The sequence below is a fragment of the Diabrotica virgifera genome, chromosome 6 (genome assembly GCF_917563875.1).
Source record: "Diabrotica virgifera virgifera chromosome 6, PGI_DIABVI_V3a".
Lineage (NCBI taxonomy): Eukaryota > Metazoa > Arthropoda > Insecta > Coleoptera > Chrysomelidae > Diabrotica > Diabrotica virgifera.
Window position 1 is genome coordinate 90448863 of NC_065448.1, and position 24732 is coordinate 90473594.

The following is a 24732-nucleotide window of genomic DNA, read 5'->3' on the forward strand; positions in this document are numbered from 1 at the left end:
AAATGAGGATTTATTGATGAAAAACATAACTACTGGTTAACGTACCTAACTTTTTTATTATCCAACGTAATAAGCAAATGAATAAAAAAACTAGGGCTTCAATTGAGTTTTAATTTCAATATTTTATATGTGCTAGAATATTTCACAGGGTGTTCCGAACTTTAAGGAAAAATTATTGTTACACCCGGTATAAAATGACATTTATCTGTCTAGCAACAATATTATTACATCGACTTTCTTATATAATAAGCCTTAAATAATTATGTAAATATAATACCAAAAAAATTATTTAAATCCGACTTTCATTAATAAAAATAATATCACATGCTCTTTCCCGATTTATTCTAAGAACACATGGCAACACTGTCAATATATTTATTTCATTATACGCTGTATTACACGCTAACTTGTATGCAAATAAAAAAGTTAGGTACACGCGAGCTAAACGTACGTCAGCAAGTCAGTAACGTCGTTATTTTTAGCGTGCACTGTGACTAGTTTTTGGTCAGAGTGAGGTTAGAATTTGTCTAATCGCGTTTTGTTTACACTTTAATATTGATTAGTAAAGAGTTTTCTTATTGTTTATTTGTTTAGTGTTTTTTAAATTAACTATGGAGTGTGGACAATTATTTAGTTCTTTTAATGAGTTTAACAACATTTTAACACAGTATGAAAAAGATAAGAGACAAAAATTCGTGATTAAGGGTAGCAGAAGTATTAAGATGACTGAAAAGATTTTAAAGCGTAAATTAAAGGAAGACCTTAAATATTATGAAGTTCAATATATTTGCGTTCATGGTGGTGCTGTAAGAAGACGTGGAAAAGGCATTCGTAAAACAAGGTAAAAAATTACATAATAATTTTATTATTGTTAATTTGTGACGCTGTTCATTTAAGCGATATTCCTAATTAGTTGGTAATCTTCGGCACACCCTTCACCCTTGTTGAATGTGTGTTTCATAATATGTACATACCTATGTTTTAGAACTTACAAAATGAATTGTCCAGCAGCAATCAAACTTCGAGCTACTAAGACAGGTGATTTTCTACAAATTAAACAATTAGTGGAGAGACATGAAAATCATGAAATGTCAGAAGTAAGTGTGTAATATGCATATTTTTTGTATTTTTTTTTTATTTTAATACTTACTTAAGCCGCCCTCTTGTACCTTACGGTGTCGAGGTAAGTGGAGAAATCAGACGTCTCCATGCCTTTCGGTCAGTAGCTAGTCTTTCTGCTTCTCTCCACCCAATATTTCTTTTTACGCAAGCCTTTCCAATATTTGCGTTCCACGTTCTTGCTGGCCTGCCTCTTCGTCGTTTGTTGTCAGATGCCGCTTTCCATACCCTCTTTACAGTTCTACCTACACTCATTCTCGCCATGTGTCCGAACCACGATAACTGTTTCGTTTCAAGTCTGTCTAAGGTCCTTCCGACACCGCACCTTTCACGTATGTCTTTATTTCTTATACGATCACGTCTGGTCACCCCGGATACCGCACGGAAATATCGCATTTCGCATGCTTGAATTTTACTACGGATGTTGTCGTTCACTGTCCACGTTTCACTACTGTAGAGTAGCACCGGCTCGTATACAGTTTGAAATACTTTTATTTTTGTTTTCGGGCTTACTTCTTTCTTTTTAATAAAACTTTTATTTAGTGCATAGTATACTTTTGTTGCACTCATTACCCTGCTGTTTCTTTCTGGTTCTATAGTTCCTTGCCCATTCATTGTTGATCCTAGATACTTGAAGTCCTCTACTTGTGTAATGGTCTCATTATTCAGCTTTACATTTATATTTTCTTGAGTTTTCGATATTACCAAAGTTTCTGTTTTTTCAATATTTATTTTCATCCCAAATTTCTTAAAGTCTTCATTCCAAACATTCACATTCACTTGTAAGTCTTTTTCTGATTTTGCCACAATTGCCAGATCATCGGCATATATCAACTGTTGACACGTAAACTTGTTAAAGTTTATACACCCCAACCCTAGTTTTTTTACCTTACCCCTGCATTATTTTGCAATTTCGTCCATTAGAGTGATGAATAACAAAGGACTCAGAACACCACCTTGCCTTACACCTGCCCTTTTTTAGAATTCTAGAGATAAGCGATTGTTCGTTCTTACATTATTACGTGTACATTTATATATTATACTCTTTATTGCTTGGATTAACTTCGGTTTCACATTTCTACGGTTTACTATTTCCCAGATCTTGTTACGTGGCGCCCGATCAAATGCTTTTTCCCTTGTTGTCAACAATCATTTGTTATTTTATAACCCTCTCCATTTTAGGTGGTGTATGATGATTTGCCAACAAACCGTAAGCTAAACGCTAATGAACAAAGTATTGTCGAGAATTTAATGGATGTCCGTGAGAACAAGAAGCTAATTCAACAAAAAATATTGTGTTCAGCTGGAAAATTAAGCACAACGAAAGATCTATCCAACATTGCATATGGTATGAAAAGTTCGAGTAATGAGTTAGAACATGTAGCAAAGGAGTTGAAAGATATTTACAGTGAGTTACTATTATAGATAAACTTAATATACAGGGTGATTGATTAGTTTGATAAAGCTCAGTAGATCCGCTATAGTAATAGATAGCAATAAAAGTTAGTAACAAAAATTGTAGCCAACTTTGACCTTCATATTACAAAATTGGTTAGAACAGTAAGTTACACAAAAAATTCAAAGGTAAGATTTTCATATATGTACGTTTAATTTGTAATCGCTATAAATTAATACATATATTTTTAGTTCTAAGTGAAATAGTATTACCGCCCAAAATTAAAATAAAAGGATGACCTAAAGCGAACACGAATTAAAATAGTATATTGTACAACAAGTGAGAAAAAAAGACATATTTGGTGGCACGAGGCGAGGGCCGCAAATCAAGCGAGGGAGAAATATGTCATTTTCTCATGTGTTGTACACTGTACTTTTTTTATGGATGCGGTTTTGTCAACAGTTCAAACTTCAAAATTAAATAATTTACGTGCTTTTAGGATATTATATGTATAAATTGAAATAAAATACATATGCAAATATACAGGGTGTAACAAAAATACAGATCATAAATGAAATCACATATTCTAGGACTAAAAATAGTTCGATTGAACCTAACTTACCTTAGTACCAATATGCACACAAAAAAGTTACAGCCCTTTGAAGTTACACGATAACAATCGATTTTTTCCGATATATCGAAAAATATTAGAGATTTTATAATGAAAATGGACAAGTGGCATTCTTATCGCAGGAGCATTTTAAAAATAAATTATAGTTAAATTTGTGGACCTCATAAAAATTTTATGGGGGTTTTGTTCCTTTAAACCCCCCTAAACTTTTTTGTACGTTTCAAATTAAATTATTATTGTGGTACCCTTAATTAAACACAATGTTTTTAAAACTTTTTTGCCTCTTAATATTTTTTCGATAAACCAGTTTTAATCGAGATGCGACTTCTTTTTTAATATGTTTACATAAAAATTTTATGGGGGTTCTGTGCCTTTAAACCCCCCAAATGTTTGTGTACGTTTCAATTAAACTATTATTGCGGTACCATTAGTTAAACAGGATGTTTTTAAAACTTTTTTGCCTCTTAGTATTTTTCCGATGAGGCACCTTTCATCGAGATGGGGCTTCTTTTCTAATATGGTTCAAAATATACCTCAAACTGTAATTTATAAAAAAATTCATATTATTACCAGGTCTCTGCAATCGTACTTAACAGTATACAAATATGTGGTGGATTTGACAAATATTCAAAATATCTCGATAAAAACTAGCTTTTTTAAAAGTACTAAGAGGCAAAAAAGTTTTAAAAACATTGTGTTTAACTAATGGTACCACAATAATAATTTAATTGGAACGTACAAAAAAGTTTGGGGGGGTTTAAGGGAACAAAATCCATAAAATTTTTATGGGGTGTATAAATTTAACTATAATTTATTTTTAAAATGTTCCTGCCACAAGAATTCCACGTGTCCATTTTCATTAAAAAATGTCTAATAGTTTTCGATGTATCGGAAAAAATCGATTTTTATCTTGTAACTTCAAAGAGCTGTAACTTTTTTTATGCTTATTTGGACTAAGGTAAGTTAGGTTCAATGGAACTATTTTTGGTCCCAGAATATGTGATTTAATTTATGACCTGTATTTTTGTTACACCCTGTACATGTAGGTATTTAATATTCTTAAAATTTATAAACCTTATTTTTTAATATTCTAATTAACAGTTATTTTTGTACAATTTTGAAAGGTGATTTCTGGTAAGTTTTGCTTTAACACATTTATTTGACAACATTAATTGTGTTTGTATTATGCATGTTACCACGGAAATGGCGATCATAGTATGGAAGACCGTAGGAGAACCCGTGGGAAAAAATATTTCTCACTGCAATAGCCGACTTCGCTCACTGCGCGAGGAATTGTTCGTTTTGAATGTATGTAAGTAGTGAGAGAAGTTGCATATTGTATAGCATCCATAGAAAATAGTATATTGTGCAACAAGTGAGAAAAAAGACATTTCTCACGAGCGCAGAAGCTTGTTGCAAATCAAGCGAGGGAGAAATGTCATTTTTTCATGTGTTGTACACTGTACTTTTTCTATGGATGCGGTTTTGTCAAGAGTTCAAACTTAAAAATTTAATAATTTAGGTGCTTTTAGGTATATTATATGCATAAATTGAAATAAAATACATATACATGTAGGTATTTATTATTCTTAAAATTTATATATCTTATTTTTTAAATTCTAAGTAACAGTTATTTTTGAACAGTTTTGAAAGGTAATTCCTGGTAAGTTTTGCTTTAACACATTTATTTGACAACATTAATTGTGTTTGTATTGTGCATGTTACCATGGAAACGGCGATAATAGTATGGAAGACCGTAGGAGAACCCATGAGAAAAAAGATTTCTCACTGCAATAGCCGACTTTTCTCACTGCGAGGGAAATTGTTCGTTTAGAATGTATGTAAGTAGTGAGAAAAGTTGCATATTGTATAGCATCCATAGAAAAATTAATTTTCTGAGCTTCCACAATAATAATTAACTATAAAATATTAACTATAATAATTCACGTTTAAAAATTATTTTATTAGTATTTTATACATGTCATGCCAACTAAAGATTTATTTTGCTAAACTGAATATATGTATACTGTTATATACACATTGATTTTTGATTTATTACAATTAAGTTTGAGACATCTGAATAGATCTGCTTACCTTCCCCTTCCCTTAATAACAAATATTTTTCTATCAAACACTATAAACATTTCAAAAAATCGGCAGGTTAGCGTGTACCAAAATACGGTCACTGCGCATGATAAATAATCACCGCGTGTACCTTACTTTTTTATTTGCGTATAAGTTAGCGTGTACGTAGACACAGCGTTCATTATACAGTGAGCACGTAAAGGTTGGAATAAGTTCATTTTATCGTGAATGGGGGATTTTGGAAAGAAATTCCTAAACAGGTCGAGTTTCATTTTCAAATTATGACTTTTTTGCATATATGTCATACTAGTAAAGTCATCCATCTGAGCGTGATGACGTAAGTGTGACAGCTCTTTTGAAAGGCTATTTAATTCTATATTCAGTAATATAAACATTAAAATAATTATGTATACAGGGTGTCCAGATGAAATTTTTTTTACTTAAATTAACTGAGACAAACAGAAGGATGTATGTAATTTATTTAATTTAAAATATATTTTACTACTCTTAAAAAACAGGAAGAAATGCTTACTTGACAAATAAATATATTAGTTTTCGCCTTAATTCGCAATCACCCACCTGCCTCTTGACAGTTTGAACATTTAATTTAAGCGAAAAGCAATATTTATTTTTGAATTCAACATTTTTTTCTATTTTCTGACAGCAGTAATACGTATTTTAAATTAAATAAATTAAATACATTCTTCTTTTTGTGAAAATTAATTTAATTAAAAAAAAGTTGTTTTGGACACCCGGTATAAATAATTATGCTAATATTTATATTACCCAATAGAGAAATAATTAACCTATCACACGACCCCTATTATCATTAAAAAAAATCATCTATTACGTCCTTACGCGCAGGTGGATGACGTCACTAGTACGATATATATACCAAAAAGTCATAATTTCAAAATAAAAATCGATTTATTTCATGATTTCTTTCCAAATTCCCCCATTCACGAAAAAATGAATTTATTCCAACCTTTACGTGCTCACTGTATACGTAGCTAACTTCTTTGGTCACATAACTAAATGTTGTCCCACATTTTTATTTTGTGTTTGGTGTCTGTTCGATTAATTGATATCTAATGCAAGTGGACACGTCCTGGTTTGCTACAGAAGTAGTTCTTGAATTGCTCTCGTAAATGCCTGTAATGGCGCATTTCTAGTCCAGTCTGGTTAGACGAATAACAGGCCTAACCTTGCATGCCGAGCTGTCCCAAATTTTATTTTTCTAATCTTTAGGGCTGGTCAATACTTCAATAGTAGTGTAAATTTCAAAACCTCGACTGCGTTAGCTTCCATCTTGATTTTAAATGAGAACCGTTTTTGCTCAATATCTTCGCCATTTTCAACTTTTCGACAAAAAGTATGGGAACTAAAATTGTTGAAAATGTGATTTGCTATACTTTCTTTTATTACTATTTTTCGTGCGGTCGATATTTTCCGAGTTATGGGGGGAAATAATGACAGTTAAAGCATAATAATTGAAGAATTATCTCATTTATTATTAGTTTTACGACAAACATGTATCTATACAAAAATAGAGAGAATTCAATTTTACACAATTCTGATTTTAAGGTAATACGTACCTATGGGGCAAAGGCGCGAGCGTAGCACCCGATTGATTTTATAGGAACTGTTTTTGTTCAATATCTACGCCATTTCAAAAATGACCGGAACCAAAATTTTGTTGTGGGAACTGGTAAATCAATAGGTACAGTTTCTTGCCTATTGTTGCTAGTACTTATTTGACGATTAAACTTATATATATGGTTAAATGAAATTCTATGCTTACCAACGAAAAGTCTTTCTTGTTGCCAGATATTTGAAAATAAAAAATGTTTCATTTTAGCTCAAGACTGCAAAACAAGATGGCGAACGTTACGCGATTTATACAATAGGAAACGTAAATTGATAAAGAAACCAACTGGTACCGCTGCAAGCATGAAAGCATCAAATTGGGATTATTTAGATAATATGTCATTCCTAAGAAAATTCCCAAAGAAAAAAGGGTAAGGATTTAAAAATGTGGCTCTGATAGACTGGTAATTTATATAATTTTTCTTTACAGGTCGCTCACCAATGTGCCTGGCATTGGGTCTCTGGATCCTGACGAAATTCGTGAAAATGATGAAGAAACGATAGCTGATACAGAAGAAACTGAAGTGGAAAAAGTACAAGAAAGTAGTAATCCAAAAAGATCGTTAGAAGAGACTGAAATACTAAAACAAAATGTAAACAATAAGAGAAATACTGACCGTGTTATTGCAGCTATGGAGAACCGCTACAAAGAAAGAAATGAATTATTTCGTGAATTATTGTCAGCCCCATCTGCATCTCTGGCTGCACCTGAAACTAATCCGATAATCACGTTTTTTCAGAGTATGGCTCAAACTGTAATGACTTTTCCTCCACACCTAGCAGTGGAAGCAAAAGCCAAGGTTTGTCAAATTGTCACTGATTTAGAATATCGCTCCATTTCACAGTATCAGCAGCCAAGCCATTCTTCTCAACTTAATGCTTTACCTAGATGCGACAAGTCTGACAGTCGGTCTAGCAGTTTGGATGCTATGTAATGGCTGATGGGACATAGATTAATAATTTATGTTAGATTAGAAGGTATTAAAAAAAGAATTAAGTAATTTCCTTTTTAATATTTAACACATAACAATATTATTCAAATAAATTTTACATAATGACAAAACATTTTTTAATTACCTAAGAGTCACCAACTGATATTATTTAAATTTCCACTCAAATCACACAGTAAACATAAACAAGCTGAAAATGCGAGCATTATCATAACGAAAACTTTGTTTATTTACGTATTTAAATTCATAATATGGAAAATTGCTATTATGAAAAGTTGTTTAGAATGAAAAACTATGTGTTAATGTGCATTTATATGATTCTAATTTAAATGTTTTCACTATAAAGGTACTTTACTCTTGATCGAAATTCATATTGTTTATATACCTCGTATAAAATTAATAAAATTTGATATATGATGGTAGGATCATAAACCCTAGACCATGAAGAGCTTTTTATGAAGAATAACTTTTCATCGTCAAATTAAAAATAACAGAGTTATAAATGAAAAGATATTGGTATCCATAATTTGAGAAAAAGCTTCAAATATTTTTTCTTTTCATTAGAAAGATGTAATTGCATATCGACGGGTTTTTGACAAAACATCGTACGCATCAATTTTCCGAAAATGGGATTTTTATCTTAAATGGTTCCTTACGATAGTTTACAGCTAATTCAAAATTATTTTTCCCATAATAACATCCTAAGTGTCTAAAATTTAATTTAATTTTTATCGTAACACATTGAAACATAGTTTTTAATTACAAACAACTTTTATTATTAACAGTTTTCGATATTGATAAATCTACTTTACTCTTGAACAAGATTCATATTTTTTGACATACCTCGTTTGAAATTAATAAAATTTAATATCTGATAGTTTTTTTTTAAACTGATAATAAAAAGTTATCAATAGGTTCCAAATTACGCCGACATACTGTATAAGAGCTCAAAAAGCTTCTTATTAAATGTATTTTAGGTAAGTTGTACAGAAAAAGGTTTGAATGACTTTGTACAAACAGTTTTTTAACTGATATTTTTGGGTTATTGTATTAATTTTTTTTTATCTTTCTTAATTTTCTCAAAAAGAAGTTGTTTATTTCATGTCTAACGTAAAATAGTTTAGTGCATTTTAAAGATTACATCTTAAGCTTTAAAAAACACCTATAAAATTGTAATATCTGTTCAAATGGGGTGTAATGCTAGTTCGCCTCCATGTGCACCCTGGGTAACGCTAAATGAACTAGCAAAAATTTGGCGGCAGACGAACGAAAAACAAAAACAATATCCTGCCAACATCACAGATCACAAACAGAAATGTTATCTATACGTAAACATACGATGGGAACAAATAAAGGTTCTTCCCAGAACCAACTGACTAGAGATCTCGGACCGTGTATCCGAGTCTGTCACCTTAACATCGAGGGCATAAGCCAGGCAAAATGCCAAGTGTTGCAAAAAATCCTACACGATAACGACATTGACCTGGTTGCCATACAAGAGACCCATACTGAAGACAAAGTCCAGCTTGATTTAAGGGGAAAGATACCTGGCTACGATTTACTGGGAGCCACCTATGATAAACATTACGGCGTCGCAACCTACATTCGCTGCAATATAGAAAATGGTTTCCTACTTTCTGCTTCCAATGAAAATAATATACATGAAGTAGTCACCAAGATTGGAGATATTACCGTAGTTAACATATACAAACCTCCAGCCACTACATGGAACCCAGAAGTGCTAAAGACTCATCCACATCCTACTATATACATCGGCGACTTCAACAGCCACCACGAAATGTGGAAGTACACCACGAATGATGAAAATGGGGAGGCACTAGTAGAATGGTCCGAAGAGCAAAACACATACCTAGTTTTTGATGCCAAAGACAGAGGAACATTTAAATCAGCTGCATGGAGAAAAGAATATAACCCAGACCTATGTTTTGTCTCAAAAGATACCAATAACAGACCACTAACAACTGCGAGAAGTGTCCTTGCAGACTTCCCACATACTCAACATCGTCCGGTGCTTATCACCATCGGAATATCAATTCCAATAATTAGATCATATCCTCGACCCAGGTGGAATCTTAGAAAAGCAAACTGGAAGAAGTTCTCTGAACAACTAGACCGGACCTTGAGCTGGGTCCCTCCAACCAGCAAACATTATGAGAGGTTTGTGGGCGCAGTAATAAGCACTGCCAAGAAAACAATCCCTAGGGGGTATCGCAAAGAATATGTGCCTGGATGGACTGAAACATGTGAAGACTTATACACGAAGTTTCTCGAAAGTGGTGACCGAGAAATAGCCGATGAGCTTTTACACAACATCGATACAGCTAGATGCCAAAAATGGATAAAGACTGTCGAAAACCTTGACTTCAAAAAATCAAGCCGGCAGGCATGGTCCTTGTTGCGGAAAATTGGAGGAGCTAACCAGCTGGAATCCAGAGAGTCTAAAATGTCTCCTAACAAGGTTGCCTCCCATATAGTATCTCTATCCAGAGCTCCACGAGATCGAACACATACTACCAACGTGAAAAGAGACTTAAGGGCATTAAAACAAATGAACAGAACAAACTCCGAATATTCAGCAAGAATACTTATTTCTGAAATCACACATGCGCTGAAAGAAATGAAATCAGGTAAAGCACCTGGCTTTGATGGTATCCATCCAGAGTTCTTGATACACAGTGGTGCATACACGAAACAGTGGCTTGCAATGTTCTTTAATGATATACTTCAGTCAGGTAACATTCCTTTCTCACTTAAGCGAACAAAGATAATTGCAATTCCGAAACCGGGCAAATCAAACGATAAGCCAGAAAACTACCGCCCCATAGCTCTACTCAGCATGGTATATAAACTATTAGAAAAGCTTCTCCTCAACAGAATTAGTCACAGGATACTAGAAAATGTCCCCATTGAACAAGCTGGCTTCCGCCCTCATCGAAGCTGTACGGACCAAGTGCTGTCATTAACAACTTTTATAGAAGCTAGTTTTCAAAAGAAACAAAAGACAGCAACAGTATTTATAGATCTAACAGCAGCATATGATACTGTTTGGAGACAGGGATTAATATATAAACTGGCCCGCATTATCCCCTGCAGAAAGATAATTAACCTCATTGACAACATGCTGACCAACAGAGCCTTCCAGGTTATAATGGGAAAGGAGACGAGTAGACAGATGAAACTTAACAATGGTCTTCCACAGGGTTCTGTCCTTGCCCCTTTACTTTTCAGCCTCTATATTGCTGACATGCCTGAAACCGAATCTCGGAAGTTTGGATATGCTGACGACTGGACCCTTGCAACAAGCCACCAATCTTTAGAAACTACAGAAATCACTCTCACGAATGACTTATCCATCCTCAGCGAATACCTTAAGAAATGGAGACTACAGCCAAGTACTACAAAAACTGAAGTATCAGCTTTTCATCTAAACAACAAGTTGGCAAACAGAGAATTGCGAGTGTATTTTAATAACAAGCTGTTAAAACACAATAAATACCCGAAATACCTTGGGGTTACTCTAGACAGAACGCTCACATTCAGAGAACACCTGACGAAAACAGCAGCAAAATTGAAAACACGCAACATTCATGCCTATTCTGTAACTCATTTCGATGATAGAAGTCAGTAAAATCGAATAGAAGTGACCAAGTCGAATAGAAATAGTCCAAATCCGTATTCCATAACTACTTCGGAATCTCTACAATCGTAATGTGAATAGAAATCACTTCGACAGCATTTACCCTGTCGAGATGAGATTTCGATTATCGGAATTGTGGTTGACGCAAGCGCATTTTGTTTTGTTTTGACGTTTATATTTTATATATAAAAATAATTAATTACATACTACTTATTTATAATTATTTATAGTATTTGTACCTTTTTTTAGCTGCTTAATTTTTAGTCTGTGGTGTTATTTGTTTAGAGAACTATATATATTTCATGTAGACATGTTGTACGAGTATGAATAATTGGACCTAACCTTATTTATTTGCTACTTGGCGTCTGAATGTTTCCCATTCACATTGTTGCCATATTTTGTTCGCATATTTCTTGTACAATTGCAATCAATTGTATAATGCACAAGAATAGCATACGATAGACTTCTTATGCGTTAATTGATAAATAAATATTATACCAGTATACTTGTATATTTATCAGTCAACGCTCATAGTCTGAACAAATTATAGAAAAGATGCCATTTTTGGGAAAAGCTGTTTAGCAGTTATTTCAACTGGAATCGAATCTTAAAGATTGCATATTATTAGTAATATCAATTTTAAATAATTTATTAATAATAATGAATTAATAACATCAATTTAAATATCTTTGATTTAAAAGCATTTATACTTCTTATCTTCACTTATCTTTTTTATTTATCAGTTTATCTTCTTTTTTATATCAATTTTAATTAACTTTAATTTAAAACCATTTATCCTCTTTTGAGCTTTTTGCATCCAGTATTTACACGAATATTTTATTTACTTCTCAAAACTTTGAGGATAGTATGAAGAAAGTATGAAAACATTGAGGAAATGGCAACGGTGTCATATTTCAAGTAACAAAATAGGTCACAGAACACAATTTCGCTGGTTACTGCGCGGTTGCCACCTCCTCAGAACCGCGTGAAATAGAAGTCAGAGATTTCGATTACGATATGAGTTACAGAATACCGATCCAAACACAAAAATGACGCGATAGATATCAAACATTCCGATTTTGGGTAATTACGATTCGACTCGGTCATTTCTATTCGATTTGTTAAAAGTTACAGAATAGGGCTGAATATAATACAGAAACTAAACGGCACTACATGGGGGTCCACAGCATCAACATTAAGATCCTCTGCTCTTGGCCTGATATATCCGGTGGCAGAATACTGTGCTCCAGTGTGGCTAAATAGCAGGCATACCCACCTGGTCGACACCCAACTAAACCGTACTATGCGTATGATAACAGGCACAATTAAGCCCACCCCTACAATGTGGCTACCTACCCTTAGTAATATAGCACCACCCAACCTACGCCGCGAACATGCATTGGTTAAAGAATATAACAAAATAATGGACAGTCGCCAGCTTCTAGTCCACAACGACATCCCCGATATTCTTGGAAAGCGTCTCCGATCCAGGTTACCCCCTCTACAATCTGCTCAAGCGCTGCAGCAATCCAACTTTGACTTAAATACCCGATGGAGAGAAGATTGGGAAAGTAGGACAGATCCGCATTACCATAGTCTACCGGACATCATAGGGAAACCTGGCGAATTTGAACGTCCCCGTAAGATTTGGGCAGCCCTTAATCGAATTCGAACAAACTGTGGAAGATGCGCCGACTCCCTCCACAGATGGGGTAAACTCCCCTCGCCTTCTTGTGACTGAGGCGCTGCAAGACAGACGATCAGTCACATTGTTCAGGACTGCCCACGCAGAGCATACACAGGCGACCCTATAGACTTTGTAATGGAAACCGAAGGGTCAATCGAATATATAAAAAAAATTGGACATCTGTTTGTGATGCATTGTATAATGCATAAATCTAAATATATTCTGTGATATACTTAAGCCATACGCTAAATAAATAAATCTGTTCAAACTTGAGTAATACCCTCTTAAGGTGGTAGTAATTCTGTAAAACTACGAAGTTCTCAAAAATTACATTTTTTGGGAAGTCGTATCATTTGAATTAAATTTTTGATATTTTTTTGAATAGTACATCATTTAGTACAGTGTCACAGATTAATATACGTATTCAATTTTATTTTTCTTTGTCGATTTTTATTACTAATAATATTTTTTCTGTTAAAATACTTTTACGTTGTTTATGAATATTCATTTATAGATTGATACCTTGAAACTATTGTTTATCTTAAGCGACAAGCTTCAACTAAAATTTACACAGACAGGGTCTGACAAAGTATCGTATGTTACATAATTTAATAAAAGAATGTTAGGTATATTACAGTTTTTTTTCTTAAATTATTATTTTTTTATGTACCAATTTATCATAGTTTCAAAATTTTAATTATATTAACCAAAAAGTCGGTAGAAGAAAAAGTCGTCTCCTATAAAATGTGAGTTTTGTCGGTTACGATGTTTTGTCAAAAACCCATCGATATATCAGATCTGTTTGACTGTAAATATTTGATCCAGTGTCAGATCTTCCCCGTCGGAAGCCTGTCTGATACCACCAATAATATTTTCTGCTAGTGGTTGGAGCCGCTGGTTTATAATATACGTGAGGACTTTATATACTGTACATAGTAGAGAAATTCCACGGTAGTTTTTGCACTGGAGTTTGTCTCCTTTTTTATAGAACGGGCATACCATACTTTTCTTCCAGTCGTCGGATATAACATTTCATAATAACAATTTTCAATATTGTGAAATAAATAAAGATACTTTATTCTTTAGCGAAATTCATATATTTTTGACATACCTCCTATAATATAGATACAATGTGATATGTGATGGTTGATTCCTAGGTTTTAGGCCATGCAGAACTTTGTATGAAGAATAACTTTTTTTCGTAAAATTAAAAATAAAAAAGTTTCCCATAATATATGTGCAACCTAAGTGACACCCTGTATATAATATGGACATAAATATCCAGTGCTCTAAAATTATTGTCATCATAGTGGGATCTGAAGGACAGAGATGAAGTATACAGTGCATGTCTAAGTAGTCTAAGAGCTAGTGAACCCTCCGACTAACGGTCGTCCTGTAAGGCTAGAAATTTTTCTAGTGATAATTCATAGCACACCAAGGCTAAAAACCATGACCTGGCAGGCATCAGCGGTGCACGTGTATCTACCAGGTGAATCGAAAAGTGCAAATTTAGGGGGTAAAATAAACTTTCTCCTGTTAGGTTTAAATTTAAGTATGTGTTTGAGTAAGTCATTTAGAAGAAATGTGTACAATGACAGGCGATTCTGAAGAGCATAAGACCTTGCCAGGCGAGGGGAAAGATTAGGGGTTTTTCCTAAAATTATTCTTTTTGCATCGAACAATATTTTTTAGGTTTTTTGAATCATTCCAAACAGAAACGGTCTTTAGTGATTTTTCTCTTAAGTTAATAGTTTTTGTTATATAAGCGATTGAAAATTTTGAAAATTGCGAAATCGGCCATTTTTAACCCTAAATCGGACATTTATCTAAAAATTTTAAAGTTGCCAAGGTAGGTAGATATTATATAAACATTGATTGCTGAAATCCTTAAGAGTTTTTTGCAATACAATATCGGAAACGCCTTTGTTTTTTAATTGCTAATCAAGCCGGCGCGACAGTGTAGTATAAGTGAGGACGTTTGAGTTGGCATAAATTCATTATCTCGAGAATGGGAAAATTTCAAGAGAAATCCTCAGACAGGTCGATTTTTATTTTTAAATTATTACTTTTTGGCATATATATAATACTAGTGACGTCATCCATCTGAGCGTGATGACGTAATCGATGATTTTTTTAAATGAGAGTAGGGGTTGTGTGATAGCTCATTTGAAAGGTTATTTAATTCTCTATTCCCTAATATAAACATTAACATAATTATTTATACAGGGTGTACAAAAAATTTTTTTTTATTAAATTAACTTTGATTAAATTTGACAAACAGAAGAATTTTTTTTGTACACCCTGTATAAATAATTATGTTAATGTTTATATTGCCGAATAGAGAATTAAATAACCTTTAAAATGAGCTATCACACAACTCCTACTCTTATTTAAAAAAATTATCGATTACGTCATCACGCCCAGATGGATGACGTCACTAGTATTATATATATGCCAAAAAGTCCTAATTCAAAAATAAAAATCGACCTGTCTGAGGATTTCTCTTGAAATTTTCCCATTCTAGAGATAATGAATTTAGGCAAACTCAAACGTCCTCACTTATACTACAGTGTCGCGCCCGCTTGATTAGCAATTAAAAAAACAAAGGGGTTTTCGATATTTTATTGCAAAAAACTCTTCGGGATTTAATCAATCCATGTTTAAAGAATATCTACGTACCTTGGCAACATTGAAATTTTTAGATAAATGTCCGATTTAGGGTTAAAAATGGCCGATTTCGCAATTTTCAAAATGTTCAATCGCTTATATAACAAAAACTATTAACTTCAGAGAAAAATCACTAAAGACCTTTTCTGTGTGGAATGATTCAGAAAACCTAAAAAAAAATTGTTCGATGCAAAAAGAATAATTTTAGGAAGAACCCCCAATGTTTCCCCTCGCCTGGCAAGGTCTTACGCTCTTCAGAATCGCCTGTCATTGTACACATTTCTTCTACATGACTTACTCAAACACATACTTAAATTTAAACCTTACAGGAGAAAGTTTATTTTACCACTTAAATTTGCACTTTTCGATTCACTTGGTAGATACACGTGCACCGCTGATGCCTGCCAGGTCATGGTTTTTAGCCTTGGTGTGCTATGAATTATCACTAGACAAATTTCTAGCCTTACAGGACGACCGTTAGTCGGAGGGTTCACTAGCTAAGACTTGTTTACACGGGTAGAGTTTTGAGGAGAGTAGAGCAGCGAAGAGAGTGGACTCTACTCGCTACTCTATCAAAAATGGCTTGATACCGTCCACACGAGGAGAATACAAGTATAGTACTGATGCTAGTATAGTGTGGAGTTTCACGTTCGGCACGTATACATCGGCTGAACCTGAACCAGATTTTTTTGATTTTTGTATTTTTAAACACTCTTGATTATAAGTGCACCTTAAATTCTTAATTTTTTCCTTGAGCTCGTTTACTCCAAAGCCCCCCTTTGCCATTCTTTCGACGATTTCATCCTCCGTAGCTTGCTTCATACTGTTTTCTGTAGTGTACACTACCTAAATTCCATAAACACTGGTATTCGCCATACAGCTCTAGAAGTTTTAAAGTTTCATCTTCGGTGAACTTCATTTTCACTATTTACACAAAACACAATTCCAGCCGGAATGACAGCGTCCCTATGTATTCTCCTACCTACTCTACTCTACCAGAATTGAGCGCGTTCCATGGGTAGAGTGCGCAGGCGAGTGGACATTTTGGCGGTGGTGGTGGTGGTGGTGGTGGTAGTAGAGTAGAGCTACTTTGCCACATGTTGCTAGTCACTCTACTTTACCACCTACTATAGACTCTACTTGCTACTCTACTGTGCTGAGCGTCTTTACGGGTAGAGTTACTCTATTCTATCAAGTACTTGCATCATTACTCTACCTGTGTAAACAAGTCTTAATAAGACTAATGATGTATTCAGAAATACTTGTCAGTTTACGTCAACTTTGACTTTTCAAGTTTTAGTCCAGAAAATTATTATTAAAAATGGTTTTCATAAGTATAAATATATGGTTAAAGTTCGTCCGCTATAACTTTTCTCACGCGTTACGATTCATTTTCAAACAAATTATGTCAAAACATAAAGTGAAACTAGTCCTGTCGCCAGGGGGGGTACAACGGCCTCGTTAATTCAGATGGACTTACCCAAGTTTTTTTTATGTATTTTGACCCGTAGAACACGAATTTTTTGGGTAACAGTTGATCCGGATGTCGATAAGATTGTTATAGACCAAGAACTTGAGGAATCAAATAACAGCGATTTTTGGCAAAACAAAACAATATTTTGTATTTTTTGGGTCATTTTAAGCAAAAAATATTTCTACAAGTTTTTTAGTAGGATGCACAGTTTTCGAGATAAACGCGGTTGAACTTTCAAAAAATCGAAAAACTGCAATTTTTAAACCCGAATAACTTTTGATTAAAAAATAAAATAGCAATTCTGCTTAGCGCCTTTGAAAGTTCAAGTCAAATTATGTCGGTTTTGATTATTTGCATTGCTAAAAATTTATTGTGTTATTGTTAAACAAAGCTACAAACAACTAGTGCGTGAGTGATGTTTCTATGATTTATCATTTAAAATCGAACGAGTAGGTAGAATAGGTACTAGTGCAATCAAGACTATTTCTACGTTACATGCGTTAAAACGAATGTAAAAGCACGGGAAACCCTACGTGTTTATAGCTTTGTTAAACAATAAAAAAATAAATTTTTACCAATGCAAATAATCAAAACCGATATAATTTGACTTAAACTTTCAAATACGGTAAGCAGACTTGCTATTTTATTTTTTAATCAAAAGTTATTCGGGTTCAAAAATTGCAATTTTTCGATTTTTTTAAAGTTCAACCGCGTTTATCTCGAAAACTGTGCATCCTACGAAAAAACTTGTAGAAATATTTTTTACTTAAAATGGCCCAAAAAATACAAAATATTGTTTTGTTTTGCCAAAAATCGCTGTTATTTGATTCCTCAAGTTCTTGGTCTATAACAATCTTATCGACATCCGGATCAACTGTTACCCAAAAAATTCGTGTTCTACGGGTCAAAATACATAAAAAAAACTTGAGTAAGTCCATCTGAATTAACGAGGCCGTTGTACCCCCCCCTGGCGACAGGACTAAACCTAGCAGCTGGTCAATGTGATTAATAATGCCTTTATAATTAGATTTACCGGTTATTATTAATACTTTCCTAACATTTCTGGTTAATGTAATAAAAACGCATTTTGGGCTTCACTATTGTATATTTATGAAATTTGATAATAAAGTTAACCACTTAAATAGAATTTATCATTAAAAAAAACTCAACTAGACACCTTATAAGTAAAAACAAACTCGTACAAACGCATTAGGTTTAAGTTACTAGAATATAATTACTTGTTTTATAGGAAAGGCTGTTGTGGCACTTATTACAAAAAAGCTTATTTTTTGCGTTTGCAGCATTTTTAATTGCATTATTGGCCACTACAATTGCAGTGGCGGAATCCTTAACTGCCTAAATTCGAATCTTTACGAACGCATTCACTGAGACTTATTTCAGTATCAGGCGCTTCATTTACCGAAAAAGTGTTTCCTTGCAGGTGGTAAATTCGTTTACTGCATGAAGTTGATTTAAAATACCATGTTTATTGCCTAGCTTGTATAGCTTTTCATCTATAACAGAAATAATAATGGCAATAATGTTTCGGCTATCGGCTTTAGCTCTATCAATTTCTGGAATTCTCACTCTAACACTGTGACCTACTTTTTCAATAGGGAATCTATTATTAGAATGTTTTAACATTCTGTCAGATTCTTTTATAAGTAACTGTTTAGCAAGCTGCCGAGTTTTCTGAATTTTCTTTTGAAGTTTTGTCAATAATTGCAGTGCCATGTCTGTTCTTCGTCTCCCTCATTTTCTTTAACGCCAATATTGGCATTGTGTTCCTCATTGACAGCAATTATCGCACACGCAATATGTTCGATTGGACTGTTAGTGTTACCTGTATCTTCAATATTCGCTAACTGGGAATCCTCGGTTGAACTGTTGAGTTCCATATCACCAGGGTGCTTGGCTCCATCATCAGCGTCATCAGAATGATCTGCTATTGTCGGTTCTCAATCTTCTTCTGACTTCGGATAAAGTACAAGGAGGTGAGGATGTTTTTAATCCTACTTTAGCCTTAAGTATTTAATACATTAAATAGTGTATTACACAGTGGCTGCTTCCGACTACAGATTGACTAATACTGCGGTATGCGCTATGCGCCGTATTTAACTTAGGTATGTCACACTGACTAATAAACCTCCCTATACTCCGCAAGCTTCTACGCACTTAACGATATTGCAATTTATCACGTTTACCGTTCTAATCCGGGATTTATTAATAATTACCGGTCGATGTGATAAATTCTGGCATATTTATTACTTTTATCTAGCTATTCGGTTTGTATTAATAGTAACCGGTAATTATTAATAATTCCCAATTAATCATACTAACCGTAACATACACATCGACGTTGGTTTTACTTTATGTTTTGACTTAATTTGTTTGAAAATGAATCGTGACGCATGGGAAAAGTTATAGCGGACGAACAATATAAATAAAGTTACATGAAGCTTTTAATTATTGTCTTAATAAAGTAACCAATATATTTCTTTAATTTGGCGAAAAATGTAATTATTGATGAAGTATAGTAAAGTGTTTTGAATCGTCAATAATGGATGAAAATGGAAGAGTCCATTTATTATTATTATTTAACTCCCGTTAAAGGGGAGGCCGTATACTCGTACAAACCTTTTTAAAATTCTTAATAATTTATTGCTTTCAAAACATATACTCAAATTGTATTGTTAAACATCTTATTTATTTTATATAATAATAATTAAATTCACTATCAAATGTCATTTATATTTTATTAAGTAATACCTAATTTAAAATTTAGTTACATTGACGAAGTGTCAAACTCAAATGTAAATAACCTATACTTTGCTTAACAAATTCAGATTAAAACTAGCATACTAGCAACGATTTGAGTTTAGCTGTGTCGGCAGAAAACAAATATTTGAAGAAGGATTGTGACGTCACATTTTTGAATTTGAGGTCGGTTGTCTCGAAGGTGGTTAGAGATATCGAAATGCCGTTTTCAGATTTGGATTCAGAAGACACAACTACATGGGAATCCATCGGTAAATCGGCTCTAAGTATTGCAAGAACGGCGACTCACGACTGAACGAACAGACTTTGCGAATTTATAAACGAAAAGTTTTCGTTGAAAAACTGATCAAATCATAATATGATAGAGCCCAAAACACCTGCTCCAATCAAATGGCATTTTAGTTGTTCTGAAGTAGAGCTTCACGATACGATATAATATCGATACTTTTTAAGTATTGAGTATTGTATTGGTTATGCCAATGAAGTATCGTATCGAGTATCGATATCGGCAATACTTATAAAAATATCGTATTGCTATTGATTTCGATGCGATATCGACGATTATACATCTGAGCTGTATAGGCCCTTTATGCCCACTTCTGCATGCTTGGCAAATGGACATTATTCTAAAAATATTACGAATATTGCTTATAACTTATATGTATATTCTTATAAAGATTGAATATGGCTGAATGCTTCTTTGAAAGTCGACAAATACTAATAATGTATTGTTTAAAAACTACTTTTGAAAATATAGAGAAATCCCCGGAGATTCGGAATAAATCGCAATTCAGTATTTGTTAAAAATTATTTTTGAGTCATCATCACTTACTTCCATAATATTGCCACAAATGCCACATGATATAAACAGTGTAATCATAACAGACATTTACTCACTCTCAAGAATTTTAAGTTCATGCACTCAATGTAAAATATTATAACAGCTGATGCTTGGGTTGCAGATCACTTATACTTCTATATAATAAATAATTATGATCTAAATACCTATTCCACAAAATATAATCAAACAATTGTGGCGTTTTTTTTGTCGATATAAATATTTTCAATAATATCGAGGCAAGCGTATCGACAATACAAGAGTATTGTATTGATTTCAGATAATGAGTATCGTATCGACATTAATATTGCTAAAGTATGTATTGTATCGGTATCGTATTGGTTTTGGTATTGGTGAAACTCTATTCTGAAGCTATTTCCTTGTGGCATTTTTACAATTAACAATTTTGAATGGGAAATAAGCCACAATTAAATTGAAAAAATAATTGTATTAACGTTTCGACGCCCAAATCGGGTGTCGTTGTCAAAATAGAAAATATTACTAGATTAAACAAAAATGTTATTGCTTAGTAAAAAAATTCTTCTAATAATTAATTTAATCTGACTCATTTATATCGGCAATTCAGACATATTATACATTTTAAATTAGAAGACTTTAAAATTATATTGCCAATATTTATGAGTTGCGTTCCTGGGACGACTTTACTGAAAGATAGTTCAATCTTTATGCAATTTACTATGGAATCTCTAACACGAGAATTTTACTGTCACCGTTGCATTTGGTTGTCTTTTTAAACACATATCACATGCTATGATTTTTTTGTGACGGATATTCTTGGGTTGAGTTTGATTTCATGTAATCGAATATACTATAGTTCAACGCAACTCATAAATATTGGCAATATCATTAAAGTCTTCTACTTTAAAATGAATAATATATGTCTTAACCGATATAAATGAGCCAGATTAAATAAATTACTAGAAGAATTTTTTACAAAGCAACAACATTTTTGTTTAATCTAGTAATATTTTGTATTGACGACACCCAAGGGCATTTTAAAAAGAAAAAACCTTATAACAAAGGTTTTAACAAAAAATGACTACTTATTGCAATTTACAAACAAGGAATTCCGCAAGATAGAAGAAATAAAAAACACAACATCCCAAGCAATCCAGTATCACCTACAACAGGGGTTCCCAACTGGTGGTACGCGTACCACTAGTGGTACGCGTCGCGTGGGTGAACTAAGCGATTACAATGGGCCTTTGACTGCGGAAGTGCCACTTTTCACCCGTTTCTTCAAACTGAGGTCGGAAGTTTTAATGCTTTTAGCTGAAAAAAATAATGACAGACTCAGCACACTGAACATGGGTCTTCAGAGAGCAAACACCCTTCACAGCCAATGAGGAAATAAACTTTTTCAAGAAAAAGTTAGTTCCTTTATGTTCTCAAATACAGGAAAAGGATGTCTCGGAGTTTCCGACTCTGTTATCATTTTTTGACGAAAACGAAATATTAAGAGATGTGGTTGCTGATATAATTTATTACTTGGAATCACTTCAAGAAAGTTTTAATAAATATTTTTCTGAAGATTATTCCAAACTTGACTGGATCAGAAATTGTTTTGCAGGACGCCCACCAAATAAGCTAGAATTACAGGATTTACAGAAAACATTCATTGATTTCACAGAAGACACCTTTAAAAAGAAATCCTTAATTGACTTCTGGATCAAATAAAACAAGCTAGTGGACATACTTTTCATACCAAATATGTTTCTAAAAAAATTGCTTGCTTCCATTCCATGCCCCCCCAAACCTGTGTTTGGTGGGGAACACACTGGTATGAACTGGGGACCTATCGATTTGCAGTCGAATGCTCTACCACTGCTATATTCGTTATGTTTATAATGGTGTGACGCCTCACAACCCGGCCTAATTATTCTCGATGCTTCCCGGGTTAGGCCGATGCCACATTATGCGTTTTGACCGGATGCGTTTCCGCCGCATCCAGTGAAAACGCATAGTGTGACAGATCGGTCCGGTTGTGTTGGAAACGGATGCGTTTTGAGTCATCGGTACGTGCTTACAAACTGCACCAGGCTAAACCGATAGTGTGACAGGTCGGTCCGGTTGCGTTGGAAACGGATGCGTTTTCACCGCATCCGGTCAAAACGCATAATGTGGCATCGGCCTTACGAGTAAAGGCCAGACCTTCCACGTCGATTCGAGGCGACCGCTGTCAGAGTATTTAAGAACAGGAATTCGAGCACAGGCCAGTCAGTCAATGAACGAGCCGCGACGCGTGATATAATTGTATTCGAGTCGGATTTAATGAAATGTATATATTAGTTATCGAAGTTATTATGTTTAGTTAATTAAATCATAAATTTGAGTTGTAAATAAATTAGATGTGTTAGTTGGTGTTATTTGTAATTATTAAAATAAATAAGTGATGTAAATAAAATAATATAAGTAAGTCTTCATTTATTTAAATTAAACTTAGTGCTTAAAGATATAAATAAATAAAATAGTAGAGTCAATCGCGTAACAATGGATTACAAGATTTCTCGGACATACAAAGACCATGTGAAGTATATAAAAACGTTTTTACATTTAATGTGTTTTTCATGTATAGTCTAAAGGTATTATACCTAAATATGTGGCTAGTTTTAACCACTTTTACCACCTGCTTAGTTTCGCAGGCAAAATTTTACCTCTTTGTATTAATCATTTTACCGTGGAAATACTTACTGCTATACTAAATTTACACTCAAGATGCAGTATAAACACACCAAGATACGTTAAATGCTACTAGGAGCACTCCCGAATCATAATGTACAATGTATAAACTTTGGAAATCATGATTTGGGATTTACAATGTATGTATATTGTAAATTATGATTCGGGAGTGCTCCTAGTTTCCTGTTTGCTATTTAACCTGTCTTGGTTTGTTTATTTCTACTGAATCTTGATTTTAAATTTAGTGTAGGTTTTACTGATGATAATCTGACTGGACCGAAAAATTTTTAAAGACGTTTTTATCCGTTTGGATAATTTTTAAAAGTTTTAATAAAAATATACCACCATACATCAGAAGTTATAATATAACTTCTTACATACATATTATGTATGTGTGACATATTATGACAAGCATATATAACATCAATATAAGAAAGGAAATAGAAAATAGCATTATATTGTCTATAGACAGACTGTATGGAAAGACTATTAGGGAAAAATTAGAAATACATATAAATGAAAAAATCGGAGAAAAACAGGCAGGTTTCACAGCTAGAAAAGCATGCTTAGATCACATTTACACGGTCGAACAAGTAGTAGCAAACAGATTACCAAAAAATAGATACGTATGGTTTTATAGATATGGTTTTATAGAGCTTAAGAAGGCATATGAATCGATACCTAGAACCAAGCTATGGGAAGCAATGAATAATGAAAGATATCGAAGTTCCACGCGAATATTAATAAAAGCAGTAAAAGCACTCTACAAGAACAACAAAGAGGCTGCCAAAACGGGCAGTCGAATATGCAGTCCATTTAAAACCATAAAGGGACTACTACAGGGCTGCTACACATCCCCTCATCATCATCATCATCATCATCAATGGCGTTACAACTCTTCGTGATTCTTTGCCGCGTTTACTATTGCCTTCCATGTTGGTCGGTCCTGTGCCACTAATTCCCATTGTCGCACTCCCATTTTCTCTAGATCTTCTTTGACTGCATCTTTTCACCATTTTCTAGGCCGCCCTACAGACCTTCTTCCATCTGGCCTTTCCCAGAACACATTGTTTACAAGGCGATTGTCGTTACTGCGTATCAC

The 24732-nt window shown here is 33.7% G+C and overlaps 2 protein-coding genes across 3 annotated transcripts in view; one reads left to right on the plus strand and one right to left on the minus strand.

Annotated features, from left to right (window-relative positions):
- LOC114326889 (carbonic anhydrase) overlaps positions 1-24732 on the minus strand; it is a 471397-nt gene that overhangs the window by 388587 nt on the left and 58078 nt on the right. The window lies entirely within an intron of this gene.
- On the plus strand, positions 354-7988 carry LOC114326888 (uncharacterized). The gene is made up of 5 exons (XM_028275343.2): positions 354-841; positions 986-1097; positions 2302-2527; positions 7090-7249; positions 7309-7988. Exons 1-5 carry the CDS (start codon positions 612-614, stop codon positions 7811-7813), a joined length of 1233 nt encoding a protein of 410 aa, XP_028131144.2. The 5' UTR covers positions 354-611; the 3' UTR covers positions 7814-7988.

Bases quoted from the DNA above. Each gene is read 5' to 3' on its own strand.
- LOC114326888 (XM_028275343.2), top strand. From the start codon at position 612: ATGGAGTGTGGACAATTATTTAGTTCTTTTAATGAGTTTAACAACATT. The intron at 1,098-2,301 runs GTAAGTGTGTAA...TCTCCATTTTAG, and splicing joins AAAATCATGAAATGTCAGAA to GTGGTGTATGATGATTTGCC. The intron at 7,250-7,308 runs GTAAGGATTTAA...TTTTCTTTACAG, and splicing joins AAATTCCCAAAGAAAAAAGG to GTCGCTCACCAATGTGCCTG.